The sequence below is a fragment of the Lissotriton vulgaris genome, chromosome 1_2 (genome assembly GCF_964263255.1).
Source record: "Lissotriton vulgaris chromosome 1_2, aLisVul1.2, whole genome shotgun sequence".
Taxonomy (NCBI): domain Eukaryota; kingdom Metazoa; phylum Chordata; class Amphibia; order Caudata; family Salamandridae; genus Lissotriton; species Lissotriton vulgaris.
In genome coordinates, this window is record NC_141686.1 from 309,787,961 (window position 1) to 309,807,767 (window position 19,807).

Below are 19,807 nucleotides of genomic sequence, written 5' to 3' on the forward strand. Positions count from 1 at the left end.
ATTATACTTTGCAGTCTGCTTAACGATTGTAGCAGTTCACTTCTCTTGCATGAGAAAAAAGACTGTTCACTAAACCTTTTTATTGAAAACGCTGTCTCTCTGTTTCTCTCTCTGCAACTCTGTAGAAACGAAGCATGCACAATTGACTGAGTGAAATACTTATCTATTGTTTCCGCGACTCTGAGAGATATATTCTTATTCTTGGGAAACAAAGGTGTCATGTTTATGTGGTTGTCAGAAACGAATCCCCTCTTGTGATTTATTTCGAGAAAGCTTCTAGTAACCTCTGAGCTAGCTGGAACTCATATATTCAATAGAGACCTAGTCGACCTCAGTCCTACGTCTAATATCAAGGATATATTATTCCAATGCGCAGAACCTATTGGGAATATAGGAACTACACCACATAGCTCCCAACGTTTGGTAAGGCACTAATTTAAAGCTAGATACTAAAGCAACTCGTGCTTTTCTCAGAGACCCCTTTTTTCCGTAATACTCCAATAGATGTCTGGAGTGGGTAAAGGGATAAAATCCGCCTTAACTGAGTAGGACGAAAAATCCTATGCATTAGTTTTTGGTTTTGTTCGACGTTGAAGGATACAGTGTTCCAAAAATAGTGTGCACTTTATCTTTGTTTCCTTGAGACTTGCTCTGCAAGCCTTCTTTCAACAAAATGCTGGATGGCAATAAAACTGAGAACAATGGAGCTACAGGCGACAACGCCGTACAAGTTTTAAACTTAACAGGCTTTAATGAAGCCGACGAGGATGGTATAAGCATTCCAGAAACATTAAGGAAAGCCATCACTATAAAACTCAAGTCTGTCTTAAGTCTGTCTTAAGTTTGTCTTAAGACAAACTTAAGACAAAATCCTAACTTCTGTGAATACCAAAAGTAGTAAGTTCATTCTGTGAATGCCAAAAGTAGTAAGTGCATTCTGTGAATACCAAAATAGTAGTAAGTTTAGGATTGAGTCTTAAGTTCATTCTGTGAATCGGGCCCTCAGTCATTGGCAAATTACCATTCTGGATAGCACAAAAAATTACTAAAATCGAGGCAGTATTTCCTGATACTACACCTCATGAGAAACACAGAATTTGAACAATCTGTTTACCAATGGGGATCACACCACACCTGGAGGACTGTGACACTTGGGGTACAGTCTTTGCTGCAATCTACATCAAAACACATGGTGTTCCATCAATGGCGGTAGTACCGGACGTCCTGAAACAGATTCAAAATTAATTCGGGCCAGAGCTTGCTTTAAATTTGGGTATGAAATTTTGAAGGATTTCAAACAGGTCTCAACAATAATATTAGCTAATACTAAAGGTGAAGCAGCATCCATGGCGATCCGCCATAAGTTAAGGGAATTTGATGTAACAGAGCAACCACAAGAACTGGCTAGAATAATTGAAAAATCCTATGAAGAACTAGGTAGAGACAGTTTGGGTGGTAAACCAGTGAAACCCCAACTGACTGAAAGTCCTGAAAAGATCTTTATTAAAAACACTTCTACAACTCCTAAAAAGAAGTGGAAAAACACTAAACAAACTTCTATAGAGAAGCGTTCTCAATCCCGAGGTAGGTCTCCTCAAATGTAGCCCTCTGAAAAGAGGTATAACCTCAGGAATAGGGATAATTTGAGAAAACCTGATAGATATTAAGATACTGATACACGTTACTCTCGTACCTTTCAGACTTCATCACAGAAATCCGAAAGAAGAGGACGGTCAGAACACAAGGAAGAACGCGTGAAGTCCAAAGACGATCAACACGTTCCGAAAAATAAGGAAACTCAGTTTATCAAAAAGAAGGTAGCAGGTCTAAAAATCAGACATGCTGAGAATCTTGAGGACACTACTCAAGAACGGGGAATGGGCTCAGACGATGTTGGACATCGCAGCAGAAGTCACTATAGCTCGCAAGAACTTGAAGGATCATCTGGAGACAGTGGACTTGAATGAGTACATCCAAGTTGAAACTGCAGATACCAGGGCTAGTGTCCCACACAAGGTATATGAAGTAACACTCCGGATGGAGGTGGACATAACTAGTAAAATAAGAGCACTCTTTTGGGAGAAGCTCTCTCAGGGTTATGACATTCTTCTTTCTGAACAAGACTGGCTACCTGAATTTGTCAGGGAGTGCCCACATGGCGAAGAAATAATTATGCCAGCCTTCTCCAACCACATTCCAATTCATAAAAAATATACATGTGCCAGAAAATGGGCAGTAGCCCAGGCTCCTGCATTATATAAAAATCATGTAGGATTGGATAATGATTCTCCTCAACATAAAATACAGTTAAAAAATCAACCAACTGCACAAAGGCAGTACCCAGTTAAGCAAGAAGATAAAAAACAGGTCAGGGAGATCTTAGATCAATTTGAATACCATGGGGTGATTGAAACATGCACCTCGTCCATGAACAATCCTTTGTTTCCTGTCTCCAAACCAGACAATACATATCGTCTAGTTTTGGATTACAGACATTTAAACTCTTGTTGCTAAACGTTTGCAGTACAAAATGCACACAGTGCAGCACTAATGAACAACATTGTGCATTAAAAATATAAAACAACATTAGATATTTCTAACGCTTTCTTCTGTCAAAACATTGCACATGAAAGTAGGTATTTGACCGCTTTCTCAATTATGGGGCCACATTGTCAATTCTGTCGTCTTCCCCAGGGATTCAAGAATAGTCCAGGGTTATTTTCAGCCAGAGTAACAGAGTTACTACACCCTATGCTGACGAAGCGTTATCATATGTGAATGACATCTATCTAACAGACGATGACTTGGACAGGCACTTGAACAGGGTGAATACCATCACACTTGTCTTCGCCTCTGAAGGGTCGGAGTTGCAGCCTGGGCAGGGGTTGCAGCCTGGGCAGGGGTGCTACGAGTGACCGCCTGAATCACTAAAAGGTGTGTACACATTAGTTTTTACTCTACGGAACATTTATGCTAGTTTTTACTCTACAGAACATTTATGCCGTTTTTTCCCCTCTCGCCTGAATCGCTAAATGGTGTGTACACATTAGTGTTTACTCTACGGAAAATTTATGCCGGTTTTTCCCTCTCTCTGCCCGGACTGATCAAGTGATAGTTCCTCCTAACAAAGGTATTTTCGTCGACGTGGCAGAGCCTCTTTTGTCTAAAATGGCGGGGGCTATAAACTGAGTAATAAATCGCCCCACTGCCCCCAGATGACCATGAGGATGCATACCAACTCGGTCAGGGGTCACCTAAACTGAGATAAGGCTCTCTCCTCCTCACCAAGCAGCAACATGGCAGCAGCAACATAGAAGCTGGATCAACTCGACCTGCCCAGCAATAGAAAGGGAAACTGTACTCGCTAAATCCAGCAACAACAGACAAAGGACTTATACTCCTGCCTCCCTATTCTCTATTTTGGCGGCCATCTTAGACTAGTTTACCACTTCGGCGGCCATCTTAGACTAGTCACCCTCATTAACTCACACCTATAGCTATCCCTTATTTCTTTTTTCTATTCTCTATGCTTCCCGCCCTATAACCATGTGCACTTTTATTGCAGTATTATACCTCTACTTGAATTTTATACTTTTGTGTAACCTGCACCTATTTCACTTTTTCCCCACCGGTAGTGCACCGATCGCTACCTCATATTTTACCTGTTGAACACTAGTGTCATATTTGTCTATGGTAGCCTTCTGTTTGCACCTATATTGGTTCCAGTATATCTTTAGTATTTTATTCCTATTTGTATACTGTATATTATGTAAGCTGCACCCATTTCACTTTTATCCCTATTATGCACTGATTGCTACCTCATATATTGTGCTCTTTCTTGTAAGCTGCACCCATTCACTTTCTTTTCCTTGATTATACCGATGCTACCTCTTACATTCTGGTTATTTTTGGCCATTCACTAGGGTCATTTTGGGTCCATTTAACTGATTGCTACCTCATATATCTTGTACATTTTTGTAAGCTGCACCCACTCAGTGTATATTCCTGGAAAGCACCGATTGCTACCTCTCATATTTTGGCTATTTTTGGCCACTCACTAGTGTCACTTTGTGCCATGTAACTTACGGCTGACAGTCGTTTTTTGCACATGTGTATGTTTTACCCACCTATACAGCCATCCCAACATGGATCTAATCGGCAAGCACACATATAGAATCAACTACCCATCCACTCTCACCAAAAAAGCTGCTAAACGCTTCAAACACAACTTCCTGAGGTCCCACCCTGAAACCCCCTTTGCCGATACCTACTTCTCACCGGTTAATGGAGCCCTGAACATTGATATCATCTTCCACACCTCACGCAGAGCTCAATGGAGAAAAGCATTCCTCACCCTACTCACCGTCTCCACCACCAGGAAAACCGCTCATGGCCTAACTCTCTCCATCACACCATCCCAACTCTTCCCTGGCAGAACCACCATTACTATCTACAATAACGGGATTGTCCTAATTCAATCCACAGACAAGAACCTGGAACTATTAGACAACCTGTTCCCCAAGTTCAAAGAGCACCTTTCCAAGCTTCGGACCTCCACCCATAACTCCTCCAGCACTATCACTCATGACGTCACAGCCCCCGCCCACAACCCCTCTAACCTAGCTCAGCACCAGAATGACACACACCTCACCTCTACCCCCAGCACCCTAGTCAATAACCCACCTGCTGTTACCACCCCACATTCCTCAATCACAGTCACAAATCTCTCCCCCTCATACACTAGCTGCCCCTCTAACACCAACCCTTGGACCCTCACACATACCACTCCCATTCCTCTCGCCCCTGACATCACAACTTCCACCCACAACCCCTCTAACCTAGATCAGCACCAGAGCGACACGCATAATGACAAATCCCACCCATTGTCCCCCCCTCTCTCAGTCCCCACTACCACCCGCTAACTAACCATGCGGAGCACACCACATCTATTATTATAACTCCCCCTCCCCACAACAGGACCATCTCCAACCCCATCTCCCCCCCACTCTCAGCCCTCACTACCCTTCAGGCTCCCAATTACCACTATCATACACTCCACTTCCACCCCGCTCTCTCCGCCTGCCACGAATTCCCTCCTCTACGCCACCAACCTCCTCCGTACTTCATCCACTCCCATCGCCCCCATACCCTCTCTCCTCCCCAACACCAACCCATACGCCGACACCTCGGAGCCCTGCATGAACACCAACCCACCCCCCTACCCGCACGATAATTCCCAGGTCAGCCACTCACCCATGACTTCCACCCCCAGCACAAACACTTATCCCACGCTGGACAAGATTATGTCCTCCCTCCTCCAACTCAAAGAAGACATTCACACCATCAAAGAAGACATTCGCACCATCAAAGAGCTACTCATCACACCCCCTAGACTCACCTCACTCACCTCCACCCCCCCTCTCAACTTGCTCTCCTCCCGTCCTGACGACGCGACCAAGTTACGTCCCTCACACAGGACCGCGATCCATGCCCACAATCGCAACAACCGCACCCGCCGCTCACACTGGACCGCGATCCCTGCCCACAATCGCAACAACCGCCCCCGTCGCACATGCAACCCTCTTTCGGATCTCGACACTCTCACCCTCCTCCGCTCCTACGACCCAGCTCCCCAGCTCCCCTAAACGACACAACCGCCTCGCACCTCCCCATTCCCACGATACACTCAAATCCCCGTAGACCCTCCACACTAAACAACAGAATCTCCGTCCCGAATAACCTTAGAAAAGTCCCCCTCTCTCTAGTACCCTCTACCTCCCCTGACACACCCCGTCTCAAATGCACTCTCCTAAACTGCAGATCGGCCTCTAGACACTCCTCCGCCATCGCTGATCTCATCCTAACATTGGACCTTGACCTAATTATCTTGACTGAAACCTGGCTAACCGAATCTTATACACCTATAATGGACATTCTGGTTACCCCCAACTACCACATCATTAGGCTTGACAGGTCTGGCAAGATAGGTGGTGGAATCGCATGCATATACAGGAACAGCCTTTCTGTTCTGAAAGTCTCCGCACCTTCCCTACCCTCCCCAACTTCCTACGAATACATCTGCCTCGATATTATCAGTGATGGCAAACCGATATGTTCTCTTCATGGCATTTACCACCCACCCAGAGACAACCTCACCTTCACCCAACAAATCATGGACATGATTTCAACCAACGCCGGACGACAGCTCACCCAAATATACCTTGGTGACTTCAACCTCCACTGGAACGATCACAATGATGCGGTGGTAAATAGTCTTAAAAGCTTCCTTAACGCTCTGGACCTCACACAATTATGCAACAGCCCGACCCACGAGAAAGGTTCTATCCTCGACCTTATCATCGCCAAAGAGGACGCTACTCAACTTGAGTCTGTCCAACCCTGCGACTGGTCAGACCATCATATTGTCACATTCCACATCAATGAAAAAGTCAAACTCAACTCGGCTCAATCCTCCAGACCTAAAGTCTGGAAAAGAGACCTGAAAAAACTCAACCCATACTCCCTACCCCCGAACAGCCGCGACCTCCTGCTCCCTCCTACGGGCGCTACAGATGTCCAATCCTTGACTGACCACTATCTCAACGCCATGACCTCAATAATTAATGAGGCTGATCCCATGCAGCTAAAAAGAGTATCCGCTAAAATCTCCAATCCATGGTACAATGGAAGTCTCAATGAAGATAGACGAGTCATGCGAATGGCAGAGGGCACCTGGAGAACAGCTCCCTCTGCACTGCACTTGAAAACCCTGAAGAAAAAGAGAAACGCCTACTTCAGGAAAATAAAGCGCTCAAAAGCAAACTTCTTCAGCCTCCAGCTCGACCAAGCAAAAAACCGTCCAAGAAAACTGTTTGAGCTAATCAGAACACAAGCCAAGGAACAACCCCAACCTCTCAGTACCTTGTACGAAGCACCCTCCTGTGAAGACTTCGCCGCTTTCTTTACCCAAAAAACTGACAACATAAAGAGTGAGCTCCGCACTGACGCAAGCCTCTACACCACACTCAACTGCATAACACCCACCCAACCTAAAAACAATGCAACATGGTCATCCTTTGAAACCTACTCCGAAGAAGAAATAGGCAAACTGCTCAGCACCTTGAAACCTTCCAATCACCTCACGGATCCCCTCCCTGCTAACGCTGTCAAAGATTTCACCCCATTGCTCCTTCCACTCTGGACTAAAATGATCAACAGCTCGCTCCAAGAAGGAACCATCCCTGACTCCCTCAAAGTTGGACAAGTCACACCTTTGCTAAAGAAACCTACTGCTGACCCATCCGACCTAAACAACTACCGTCCCATTACCAATATTCCCACACTCGCCAAACTATTGGAAAAATACGCACAACTACAACTGACTAAACAAATTGATCAGTTTGATCTCCTCAACTCTCATCAATCAGGCTTCCGAGCAGGACACAGTACTGAAACTGCTATGACTCTCATAATTGACAACGCCCTTCAAATCCTAGATCAAGGTGATACCTGCCTCCTCGTCCTTCTTGATCTCTCTTCAGCATTCAACACTGTTAAACATGAGAATTTACTCGATCTTCTGAACACAAGAATGGGTCTACCTGGGATTGTTCTCAAGTGGTTCACCTTCTTTTTACACAGCAGGTCGCAGAAATTCAAGAGTAACAACCTGATGTCCTCGCCAATATCTGTTTCGTTAGGCGTCCCCCAAGGATCTTCCCTATCACCAACTTTGTTCAACCTAGTTATGGAACCTCTCACCACATTGCTACAAGCATCCAATGTACTTTTTCACATGTACGCAGATGACACCCAACTATATCTCAAATTACAATCCCCCAATGACATCCTACTCCTGAATTCAACGATCAGAAGCACCCAATCCTGGCTTGCTGATAATCATCTCAAACTCAATGCTCTGAAAACAGAATTCCTTCTGATCTCACCTCCCGCGAAGATCGCTACCACTCAAACCTGGCTTAAACAGCTAACTGCACTCAATGTCCAACCTACCATAGTGGATTCAGCAAAATCCCTAGGCATAACTCTCGACTCCAATCTCAACATGCAGCATCATATCAGCAAGGCTACTAAGGGAGCTAACTTCCAAATCAATACCCTGAGGAAACTTAAACCTTTCCTACCAGCCAAAGACTTCCAAACTGCAGTACAAGCACTAGTAATCCCGCGAATTGAATATGGCAGCATCGCCCTCTGTGGTCTCCCGTTAATTACTACTGCACCCCTAAGAGCTTCTCTAAACGCTGCAGCGAGACTCATCACTGGGTCAAAAAAACACTCGCACATCTCCCCTGACTTGAAATCCTTGAACTGGCTGCCTTTTGAAGCCAGAATACATCTGAAAATTGCCTGCATGACACACAAGGCTGTACACTTGAGCTCTCCCGGATACCTCACTCAGAAGCTGTCAATCTCTGGCGGCTCTAGAAAGACTAGAGGCACAAACAATCTTCTGCTAAAACCTCGAAGATTCCGGAAGGAAAAAACTTATAAATGCTCTTTCTCAGGAATGGCACCCAGGATCTGGAACTCACTCCCTCCTGAAACCAGGCTCATCTCCTCCATCACACTTTTTAACCACTTCCATGCTAATGACAAGGTCAACTCGTCATGGGTTTTACCTGCCCTGTGCTTATGACGAGTTGACCTTGTCATGAACAATGGTAAATCTGGGAATGCAGCACCCAGCGGGAAAACCCCTTAGCAGCCAAGGTGTTAAGAAAGAAGTAAAAGCTATTCTCATGGCCAAAAACGTTTGACCTATTACGTGGATCTGTAAAGACTCTACACCGATCTGTATTATTCTGCTCGAACTCTTCAACTATGTGTTTCACCTGTATTATTGACTTAACTGACTATCTATGCACACATTTATTTGTAATATTTGCATTATTGATGTACCTGTTCTACTTTGCTCCCTCACGCACCTACCCATCTCACTTATTACGTTTAATTTCACTCTCTTGTTGGTATTCCCAGCTTTGTAAAGCGCTCTGATATCTGCAAAGATCTTGTTCGCGCTATTTAAAACTTTCAAAATAAATAAATAAATAAAACAGGGTACAAATTCAATTTTAAGAAATCAAGAATTGCCCATCTCAACATCCTTTTTCTAGGATATGAGTTATCAAGTGAAGGCATGGTGGAGAGTGCATGGTGAGCGCTCTAGACGTTCCCCAGATTTCTGATTGTACAGGTGAAGCGTGCTGAGAAGTGTGCACTTCACCGGCGTCATCAGCGGAGCAGCAGTGAGAAGAATTCAAAGCGCATTATCAGATTCTTGAAAAAGGAGAAGTGTTTTCGTTCGTCACGCATCTTTCTGAGGATAAGCTTAGAGTTTATCCGTCGGATTCCTGAAGGCAGTAAATCGAAGATTTTGAGGAAAAAGCCCCGAGTAGCAATTAAGCACAGTGAGGAGTTTGGTGGGAGGTTATGAGGAGATGTAATGTAAAATATTGATTGATTGATTGATAGGCTTTATTTTGGTAAAAAAATACCATAAAAACATGTACAGCAATACAAATTACATATAAATATCGATGCAATCTAATTACACCCGATGAAATCAAAACAGAAGAAGCAATGATTAAAACAATTAAAACCAGATTAAATTGACAAAGAAAGCCTTCTTATACGAATCAACCAGGCCCATTTTAAAAACTTTGACACAGCACAGACAATTACAGAAGATGTGTCGGTCATTAAAATACGCATTGCCACTGTGCACTTACGGGTGCCTAAGAGTCTGCATAAAGGTTTTAGCAACCGTGTCCTCGGTGCACGATAGTCCGGACATTCAAAGAAGATATGGGCTACGGACTCAACTCATGTGGGGCAGGACGCACAAAGAGGGGAGAGTTGGAAAGACCGTTTCCAACGGGCAACTAGCTTACCTACTGGTAGGATCCCCACTCGAAACTTGAAATACAAGGTACGGTCAAACGGCATGGAGATAATATCTAAGTAGGGTTCATAGGCCACCACATCCTTAATCCTCACAAAATCTACAGTGGAGTTACAGTGACGTGAGTCTAGGTGTAGTTTTGCGGAGACCCAATTCCAGTAAAGCTTTTTTATCATAGTTTAGGAGGGGCAGTTTTCAAAGACCAAGCATCCGATAGCCCTATTTCCGTCAAAAGTCGTTTGACGTCTCTCAACCATTTGATCTTAGACCAACCTGCCATAGCCATAACCTCTGATAATGTTTCCGCATACGAAGCTAATTCGGGGACCCGCCGTATCCGTGCCCAAAGGAGCAGGGGCCGAAGTTGCGCTTGGTCCCTAATAGATCTGCAACCTAAATCTAGTAGCACTGGTACTGTTGGTGTGCTCCAGGGGAGAGCCATCAGATCTTTCAAGAATTTGCTCTCTGATTTAGCTAATGCATCCAGGTTGTCGGTGCCCCAGAGCTCTGCCCAAAATAATGCGGCACTAACCCCTCTGGCTTTATATATTTCCACAACCGAGGCTATACGTTTGCTAGATGAGGAGCGTTGTTTCTTAAGTAAAATGCCTCCTACCCTTTTGTGGCCCAGTAAAATTTTGTGGATGTGCGAGTCCCAAGAGAGAGAGAGACATTAAGGCGAATACCTAGGTAGTCAAACTCAGAGACCCTCTCCAATGGCTCGGAGTTCAGAGCCGGAGGTCGTCCAAGTTTCTTCGGGGGATTCATAACCAGGAACTTGGTTTTATCTGTATTAATTACCAGCCCTCTCAACAAACAAAACTCCTGGAAGCTATTCAAAAGGCTCTGGAGGCCCATAGGGGACTTTGAGATAAGAAGAGTGTCATCTGCAAAAAGCAGTGTGGGGATCCGTTTGCCCCCCAAGGAAGGAGCGTCCGAGGGATTTTTCAGGAGATGTTCGACCACACCGTTTACATAGAAAGAAAATAGTGTGGGCGCTTGCACACATCCCTGTCGGACGCCCCTTCCCACGGGGATCCTTTTGGTTTTTTCACCCTTCGTACCCCAGCGCACCTGTGCAAAATTACCATCGTGTAGTTTTACCAATCCCTGGCAACCCTCTTTCTGGCCGACAAGTCTGGGCAGTCCCCCTTGCCCAGCGAACTCAGCTAAAAGCTTGGGGGTTATCATATGTAGCGATCTTTCTATGAAACCCCAGATTAGCGTGGTAGTGTCTTCCAGCCACTTTCAGCTTAGGAAGATTCGTAAAATCTCCCGCCTCCTTACCACCGAGGCCCTCACCCTGGCCATGTTAGCGCTAGTCATTTCAAGACTCGACTACGCAAATGCGCTTTACGTAGGCATCCCTGACTACCAAGCCAAGAGACTCCAGCTGATTCAAAACCAGGCTGCCCGCCTCATCTTCTGCCAACCCAGACATCAACATGTTCGCCCTCTTCTAAAAAGTCTTCACTGGCTTCCGGTCACCGCGCGCTGTAAGTTTAAATTAGGCTGCATAATTTTCAAATCCCTGGCAGGCGGAGGCCCCTCTTTCATTTCTTCTCTCCTTCACCCATATGTCCCCCCACGCAACCTTCGCTCGTCTCAGTTGGCTTTGCTATCAGTCCCGAGATTTAAGAGGAAGAAACACGGTGGCCTTAGGTTTTCATTTTTAGCTCCTTCTTTCTGGAACGCCCTCCCCCTCCCTCTAAGGCTGTCCTCCTCTTATACTAGGTTCAGATCCCTCCTCAAAACCTTTTTGTTCACTGAGGCCTACAATTAGCCTTGTCCCTCACTTTTACTCTGTTCCCTCAGCACAAGCGCCAAGAAACCTTCAGGTGTTAGCCGCGCTATATAAATTTTTTTAACATAACATAACATAACATAACCAGAAGATAAAGGATGTACGTGGGCAGCCCTAAATCTAGCAAAACCTTCCATAACTCCTCCCCGGGAACCAGGTCGAAGGCAGTCTTTAGGTCTATAAAGGCCAAATATAGACTGCCTCCTCCCAACACCACCACCTTCCAGTGGAGAAGGGTCAATCTAAAGGCTTGCTCAATGGTCCCAGTACCAGAGTGGAACCCTGCTTGAAGATCCGACAAGATGTTATTGTCGTCCATCCACTGGAGGACCCTTCTCAAGATCACCTTCCTGCCACTTTTTGGGAGGAGTCAATAAGACTTATTGGCCTATAGTTGGCAGAGTTGTCCCGACACCCCTTCTTGAATATCGGGACAACCTCTGCCCCCTTCCAGGATTCCGGTACTGGCGCACCTTTACTAATGGCATTTAATAGTGATGATACTAGCCTCCCCCACTCCTTGGGACCTGCCCGTAGTAAGTCACCCGGTATCCCGTCAGGCCCTGCTTCTTTCAATGGCACTAGTGTCTTAATTACATCCTCAACCTCTCTATCAGTGAAGGGATCATGCTCTGCTCCCAATAGGCGGGCACTCAGTGGGGAAACAGTATTGGTGGATAACTCGAATGAAGTGTAGAGAGACGAGAAATGGTTGAACCAGCTCTTGGCGGGGATGTTGCACGTTACCAATGTGCTAACTGGCCTATCCCTAGATCTTATAAGGTTCCAAAAGCCTCTAGCATCTTTTTCCAAACTCGCTTTCCTGAGGTCCGCCCAGAACCTATCCTCCCATTCTCTCTTAGCTGCGAGCATAGTTTGAGAGTAGTCTTTCCTAGCCAATCTTATATCAGCCAAGGATTTGCTCTTAACAGCAACAATCAGGGAGTTTTTCTTCTCTCTACATTTTTTCGTGTACCAGCCCTGTGGGTTGGGCCTATTCTTGTGCTTATCAGCTCGAGAGGCCTTGTTTGGAAGATGGAAGATTTCGCTCAAGGCCTTGATAGTAGCACAAAAGAGCGCTGAAACTTCCTCGGGATGTGGAATCGGTGCATCTAACTTAGACTGGGTGGTAGACAAGAGTGTTGTAATGGATAGAACTTTCTCTTCGTTCATGATAGGATTACTCCATTTTAGGCGCCTACCGCAATTAGTGGGATGGACCACCTGGTGGGCATGCGACAGAGGGGACATATGTGTCCTCGATTTCTCAGTCCAGAGGGGACGGAGAGTAAGGGAGAGCAGATTGTGGTCACTCTCTACTGTGGGGAGTATCTCCATATCCAACAAATAGCCCCATAGTTTGACATCAAGGAGGATGTAATCTATCCTGGATGTATGATCCACCCTGTTGTAGGTGTGAGCTCCAGATGGATCCAATTTCGACCTGCCATTCACAGCCCTGAGGTCGAATTCCAGGTTTAGAGAGTTGATTTGGACCGCCACTTGAGACCACCTTCTAATGGGAGGTAGAGTTAGAGCAGGTATGCCTCTCCTAATATCATCTTTGGTAGTCCCCAAGGAGTCCTCCAGTCCAAGGGGCTCAAACGTGCAGTTAAAGTCCCCTCCGACCAGGACATGAGAGCTTTTGGTGACCCTCCTTAACAGGGTTTCCAGCTCTGCCACTATGGGTGAATTTGCGCCCCCCCTAGTACCCTTAACATAGATATTAAAAATGTCTAGGTTCAGCCCTCTCTTCGGACCTTTAAGTGTTAAACTCAGTAGATCAAGTGAGTCAGTCACATGCTGGGTGGCCTGGCAGCCAAGTGAGATGGCGACCCAAATAAGGAGTCCCCCTGAAGGGCGACCCTTCCCAGAAGGAGATGGTACTGCTGGCTGAAAAAAGGATGTGTAGCCTACCTTGTGGCAAGGCTCCCTACTCCATGTTTCTTGAAAGATACAAATGGGGTAACCCTCCACAAGATTATTCCATTCTGGTAGGGACAACTTCCTTGTAATGCCCGCAACGTTCCAGCTGAGAATCCTTAAGCCAGGATCCGCCACAGGTGGCTCGCCGTGAGGTACAAGGTTGGGGACCCACTCCCCCTCGGGGGTAGGCAGGGTACACATTCTCCCTGCTTAGACCCACAACTAGAATTTGCTCCCTGTACTTGGGGACCACATACAGTTAAGGAGGGTATCTGACTGATGTTGGCGGTTTCCAAGACCCTAGGTTCCATCCAAGGGCTCAGACCCAGAGACGGAAGTACCCCAGGGAAGGTATCGTTTCAATAGCCTGACATCCTTCCATATGCCCCCAACCATGAAGCTTGGTGATAAGGCATAGGGGAGGGGTCATACCCAGGAAGGGCAAAATGTTGCCATCCTCTTTCATCCGAAAAAATACCATGATGGTCTCGGGTAAAAGAAGGTCAGATCCACTACTCCAATGCCGGCACTGCTGGTCCCCAAGTTCTGGTTAGAGATTAACTGAGCAACTCTAGGATCCTTAAAATTAACCAGCACGCAATCTCCCTCAAAGCGCTTATGACTACGGCCTACCCAGCCTGCCCTTCTAACACCCAGAATCAACCCATCTAATTCCCTGGGTAGTGGTCTATTAGTTCTTAACCAGTGCATGGTTTTATTTTTTAGTGTCTGGTAAGATTCTTGCTGCCCAACCAGCAAGGGTGGTACATTGGTGAGAATAGCAACAAAAGGGTGACAATCTGGGGGTAGATTCAAAGGGGGTATTCTAGAAGCCTCTATAGGAGAAAAGCATCAGGCTGGGTAGTAAGGGGAGGAATAGAGCTGTCTATTCTGGGTTGGGATGGCTCAGGACAATTACTGGTTCCGGAGTTTTTCAGTTTAGCATAATCCTTTTTGCCAGTAGCCTCAACACCTACGTGCTCTTTGGCCTGAATTTTAGTCGCCCTAGGGGGGACTAAAGGTTTAGTCGGGTTCTTAGTGGCCTGTCCTGGGTTTCCATCACCTCCTTCAGCAGTTGCAACAGGAAGAGAAGGGGCCTCTAATATAGACACCCCATTGATCGTACCACTTACAATAGATAAGTCCTGTGGGGTGGTAGGGGTCACCCCAGCAACATGTACACCCCCTAGATCTTCAGCCCCTTTCCTAGTGTGTAGTTTAATTAGGGATTTAGTGGTGAAGAAATTATCGAGTGTTGCTTGTTCAAAGCTGTCCAATCGATCCGCTAGCCTTTTGACTCATTCTACTACCGGACTCAGTAGAGATTTCATCAATTTCTCTATCTGGGTGATTAGGAGAATATCAGGGGGAATGAGCACGGCAGGTGCCGTAGTCGGAGCGTCATGAGGTTTGGCTAGTGACGCACCGAGAGACGCCACCTCCTTGTCACCCTGAGCGCAGCCTCCACCCACCCCTTTGGACTTTTGGATTACTCCTGCTCTAGTTCCAATTTTCCTAATTTTCCTATGGGGTTTAGAATGAAAACCTTAGCGGGGGATAATATTCCTTTTCCTTTTAGCGTGGGGGATTCTATCTGCTGCATATGATAGCACAACTGGTAGAGTAGTGGTTTCCCCATTACTAGGACCAGTGTCCAAGGTAGGCATAAGGGGAGGGACATTCAAAAGCTCCACAACCGGGGACTCTTCTACAATAGAGGGGACCAAATCTAAGAAGCTTTCCACCCCATCAGGGCCAGGCGACAAAGCTATTTCAATCAGCTTTTCCGTAGGTAGGCAGACATTCGAGTCAGGGTCGGTTATGCAAGATACAGAGGAAACCGGCGCCAAAAAGTCCAGAGACGTCCGCTTCTCTAGAGGGTGTTTAAGGAGTTCAACAGAAAACCTGCGCTCAGCACGTCTCTCTGCAAGGGCAATCTCTCTATCAATCTCACAAGTGGTTCTGGAAAAATATTTATCTAATGGCCCCAGGATTGCTACCCCTACCGTAGAAGGTAAGGGATTTAGTGAGGGAGTGGATGAGTGTGCAGACATATTTCAACAAGCGTACTATAAAGAAGAAAATCAATCTAGCTATACACCACAACAAAGAGGCACACGTCACTGATAGTCACTAGAAGTAGAATCCGTACGTGGTGCTCGGCTGGACAACAATTCACTATACCCCGAAGTAATCAGGTCCAATGTTTATAAAGCTGGATGTCAGAGAGTGGGCCCAGCCCAGCAGCCCCTGACGGTCACAGACGGCCCGCCCTTGTCCCGGGCTTCTCCCGGGACGCTCCCGCGCAGCGGTGTACTGGACCTGTTATGAGGGGTAAGGAGAGGGCGTGGCAAGCAGGGAGAGCGGACCAGGTGTGGCAAATGGTCGATGCAGGGACTCCTGGGATACGGAGTCCCTGCTGCGCAGCTCGCAGCCCTGCTGCAGTTCTATTCTCGCCCCTCACGCTCCGCTCCAAGTTTTGGCAATCACCCTCCTCCTGCTGCGAAGCGGGACCCGCGAAGCGGGTCCGGTGAGCAGTAAGCAGTCCTAAGGAGGTGCCAGCAGTCAGGAATCCAACGGACAGCTCCTCCTCTGCAGGGCAAAAACAAGTTATCAATGGTGTCCCACGAAGGCTGGAGGTAGCACTGCTTTTCAGCGCTCGAGGGCGGGGGGCGTGGCAAGCAGGGAGAGCGGACCAGGTGTGGCAAATGGTCGATGCAGGGACTCCTGGGATACGGAGTCCCTGCTGCGCAGCTCGCAGCCCTGCTGCAGTTCTATTCTCGCCCCTCACGCTCCGCTCCAAGGTTTGGCTATCACCCTCCTCCGGCTGCGAAGCGGGACCCGCGAAGCGGGTCCGGCGAGCAGTAAGAAGTCCTAAGGAGGTGTCAGCAGTCAGGAATCCAACGGGCAGCTCCTCCTCTGCAGGGCAAAAACAATTATCAATGGTGTCCCACGAAGGCTGGAGGTAGCACTGCTTTTCAGCGCTCGAGGGCGGGGGGCGTGGCAAGCAGGGAGAGCGGACCAGGTGTGGCAAATGGTCGATGCAGGGACTCCTGGGATACGGAGTCCCTGCTGCGCAGCTCGCAGCCCTGCTGCAGTTCTATTCTCGCCCCTCATGCTCCGCTCCAAGTTTTGGCAATCACCCTCCTACCGCTGCGAAGCGGGACCCGCGATGCGGGTCCGGCGAGCAGTAAGCAGTCCTAAGGAGGTGTCAGCAGTCAGGAATCCAACGGACAGCTCCTCCTCTGCAGGGCAAAAACAAGTTATCAATGGTGTGGTATTGTAAATTGACTAAAGGAAAGTTGGGTTTTAATAAATAGGGATCGTATTTAAGACTAATAGTAGAACAGAGCACTACAGAACTGTAACGCTAACCTAGCGTGGTGAACCAGTACTTACCATCCAGTTTTAGAATTTCAAACAAATAGCTAAAGCTGCCCCTTGTATTCGCACCTAAAGGAAAAGAAATAACAGGAGTAAGAGATACACCAAATAAGTTCGCACACAAGAAGGCAAGACAGGAGCAGAATAACACTTACCAGAATATTCCAGAACCCCAAATAAAACGATACTTCAGCTAGTAAGGCAGAAGAAAGAAAAGGTAAATGCCAATAAAGAAAAGACCGCTGAAGCAATAGAAGAGGAGCCACTTAATCGGGTAGGTCACAGTGAGTAATAAGAAATAGAGGAAAGAGCAAGATAGATATTAGAGTAGAAAAGGTAATAACTCTTTTGCTTACAGCTACCAGAGGACAGCAACGAAGAAAATCATTTGGAGGCATTAGAAGACAGAAGACTCAGATGGGTTCCAAGTAGCCGAAGAAGACGGGCGCAGTCTCTTCTCTGTCCCATTCCCCTTTCCCCACTGCCGTCCGCTTGGCCACACGCATTGAGTGAATTGCGTGGGCTGGGGGATAGTAGGGTGAAATTGGGTAAAAGGCAACGTTCTGCTCCTGCGCAAGTCAATTGGAGAAAAGAAGCTTCTTTGACACCCTGGAGTGGGGGATAGAGTAATTCCAAACAGGAAACAGAGCGTAGCTTTCAAACACGAAGCACATCTTGGAGAGGGTCTGATACATCAGGGGATCTCTAAATCTATACTAGAATGAAAAGAGACATACTGGTGGCCAGGGATGAAGGGTCACATTCACACATTTGCAATTAATTGCCATAACTGCAACAGAGATCGCAGCAGAGAACGCCGCCAGATACCTGATTACAGTGTAGCCAGCCCAGTAATGACACCATTGTTAGACAGCATTTGACTATCTACACGCAGACGTCCCTATGGACAAATGCAATCCCACAAATATTAAGACAAGATTCATTTGGATGTGGCCTCAGCGCTCAGCTGACACTCGAACTGTTATAAAAGATTTGCGAGTCTTTATCGGCACATACGCAGTCGGCACGCTACATTCTGACCAGGGTCCTGCGTTTAGCTCTCGAGCTTACAAGGAGACCATGGCCAATCTGGGCGTTGCATTGCGGTACTCTAGTCCATTCCATCCCGAGGGAAATTCGGTAGTGGAGAGAAACAAACGGGACATAAAGCAATCTATAACAGCTAGGGTATTAGGCTCGTGTGCCGGGTGGGTCAAACATCTAATAAGTGTCCAACGTAGTCTTAACAATCTGCCAAGAAGTTCTCTAGGGGGATTCACTCCATATGAAATCCTTTTTGGTACCAGAATGATTGTGTCAGATTATCGATTGTCACACTTCAGTGGTAGAACAAAAACCCTTTGATATCAAAGACCGTTTGGCCGTTTTTCAGGACTTAAATGAAATTAGAAAATCCAAAGTAACGTAATCCTGAAGCCAACGACCACTGAAAAGAAGCCATCTGTCCCAGCAAGACCTGTCTGGATTCCAAAGATTGGGGATCTAGTCAGAGAAAAGATTGCGGACAAGAAGGAATTTGGGCCTTCTTACAGACAACCGGTACCTGTCCTAGCCATCCAGGGATCAAGAACAGTGATACTTCCTCCGCCCCTCGCTGGTAAAAAGGAGAAAAAGTTTGTGTCCATCGACCTGGTCAAACCACATCATGTGGCCGATCATAAGTAGTAGGCCAAGTGTTGACATTTTTTATTGTATTTAGTTAATTAAAACCTTTACAATATTGTAACATAAAACACGTGATTTAAAAAGAGTACAAAGTCTCAAATGGTTAAAAGGAAAGCTTTCTAAGTATACATATAATTGGAGTGATTGTGAGAGGTGAGAGGGGGTTCGGTGGATCAGTTCGTTACACTTCACGCATCCGGCTTCAGACCTTTAGTATCATGTTTCTTAGTAATTTGTATTAGCTGCAGTGACTTTTGACAGAATCTTGCGGCTCTACAGGCTGTCTGCAATTGTTGACTGTTCTGTGCTAGCATGACAGACGAGCGGCATGATCTAATTTTAAAAAAACAGAATGCGTGAAGGAGAAAGTAGCGTCTCAGATTTTTCAGAGAGGGACAGATGCACAATATGTGCAACAATGATTCTTCCTTTTGTCCACATAGTCTGCAGTCAGTGGTCGACCATGATTGCTTCCCTTGCTGGTGTATGTTCTTTTAAGGTGGAAGTGCCCAGCCGTAGATTGAGAAGAGTCTTTTGGGCGGCCGTGGATATATGGTTGACTAAGTAAGGTTGAGGCTCCATTTTCCCATACGTGGCCAACACCGTCAACCCGTGTTTTTTGTTCGCTGTTGCTGCTTTATCTAATAGCCATGATCTTTGCTTTGCGGCTCCGTTGGTCACTTTTTTAAAAGCCGCGAAGGTTTGGTTTGTGTTCCATGCCTTTTCCAGATTGAGTTCTGACAGGGCATTCACGCGTACTGTGTTCCAGTCATTTTTTGATTTTCTCTGGTGATTCATCTCCATCCAACACAGACCCATGAGTGTGTCTTCTTGAGCTGCTCTCAGTTTCCAACATGATTTTAAAATGGCTGCTTGTCTGACTTGGTGCTGATTTGTTAGACCAAATTCCAGGCGGATCTGCGATTGGGATACGAACCTCGGGATATGGAAAATATGTTTGAACAGCTCTGACTGTTGCGTGTTCAAGAAGTTTGCATCCTTACACCTATACAATTCCGACCCATAAGTTAGAGATGGTAGAAACTTGGCAGCTATTACCTTCAACAGGTACGAGTTAGAGG

General features: G+C 46.5%; 1 protein-coding gene across 1 annotated transcript in view; it reads right to left on the bottom strand.

Moving 5' to 3' along the window:
- The window catches only part of LOC147736581 (transcobalamin-1-like), a 216,571-nt gene that overhangs the window by 115,010 nt on the left and 81,754 nt on the right, over nt 1-19,807 (bottom strand). Inside the window, exon 6 of the mRNA XM_086952645.1 lies at nt 17,055-17,108. Coding sequence (XP_086808771.1) covers nt 17,055-17,108 — 54 coding nt within the window. The remainder of the gene's footprint in view (nt 1-17,054; nt 17,109-19,807) is intronic.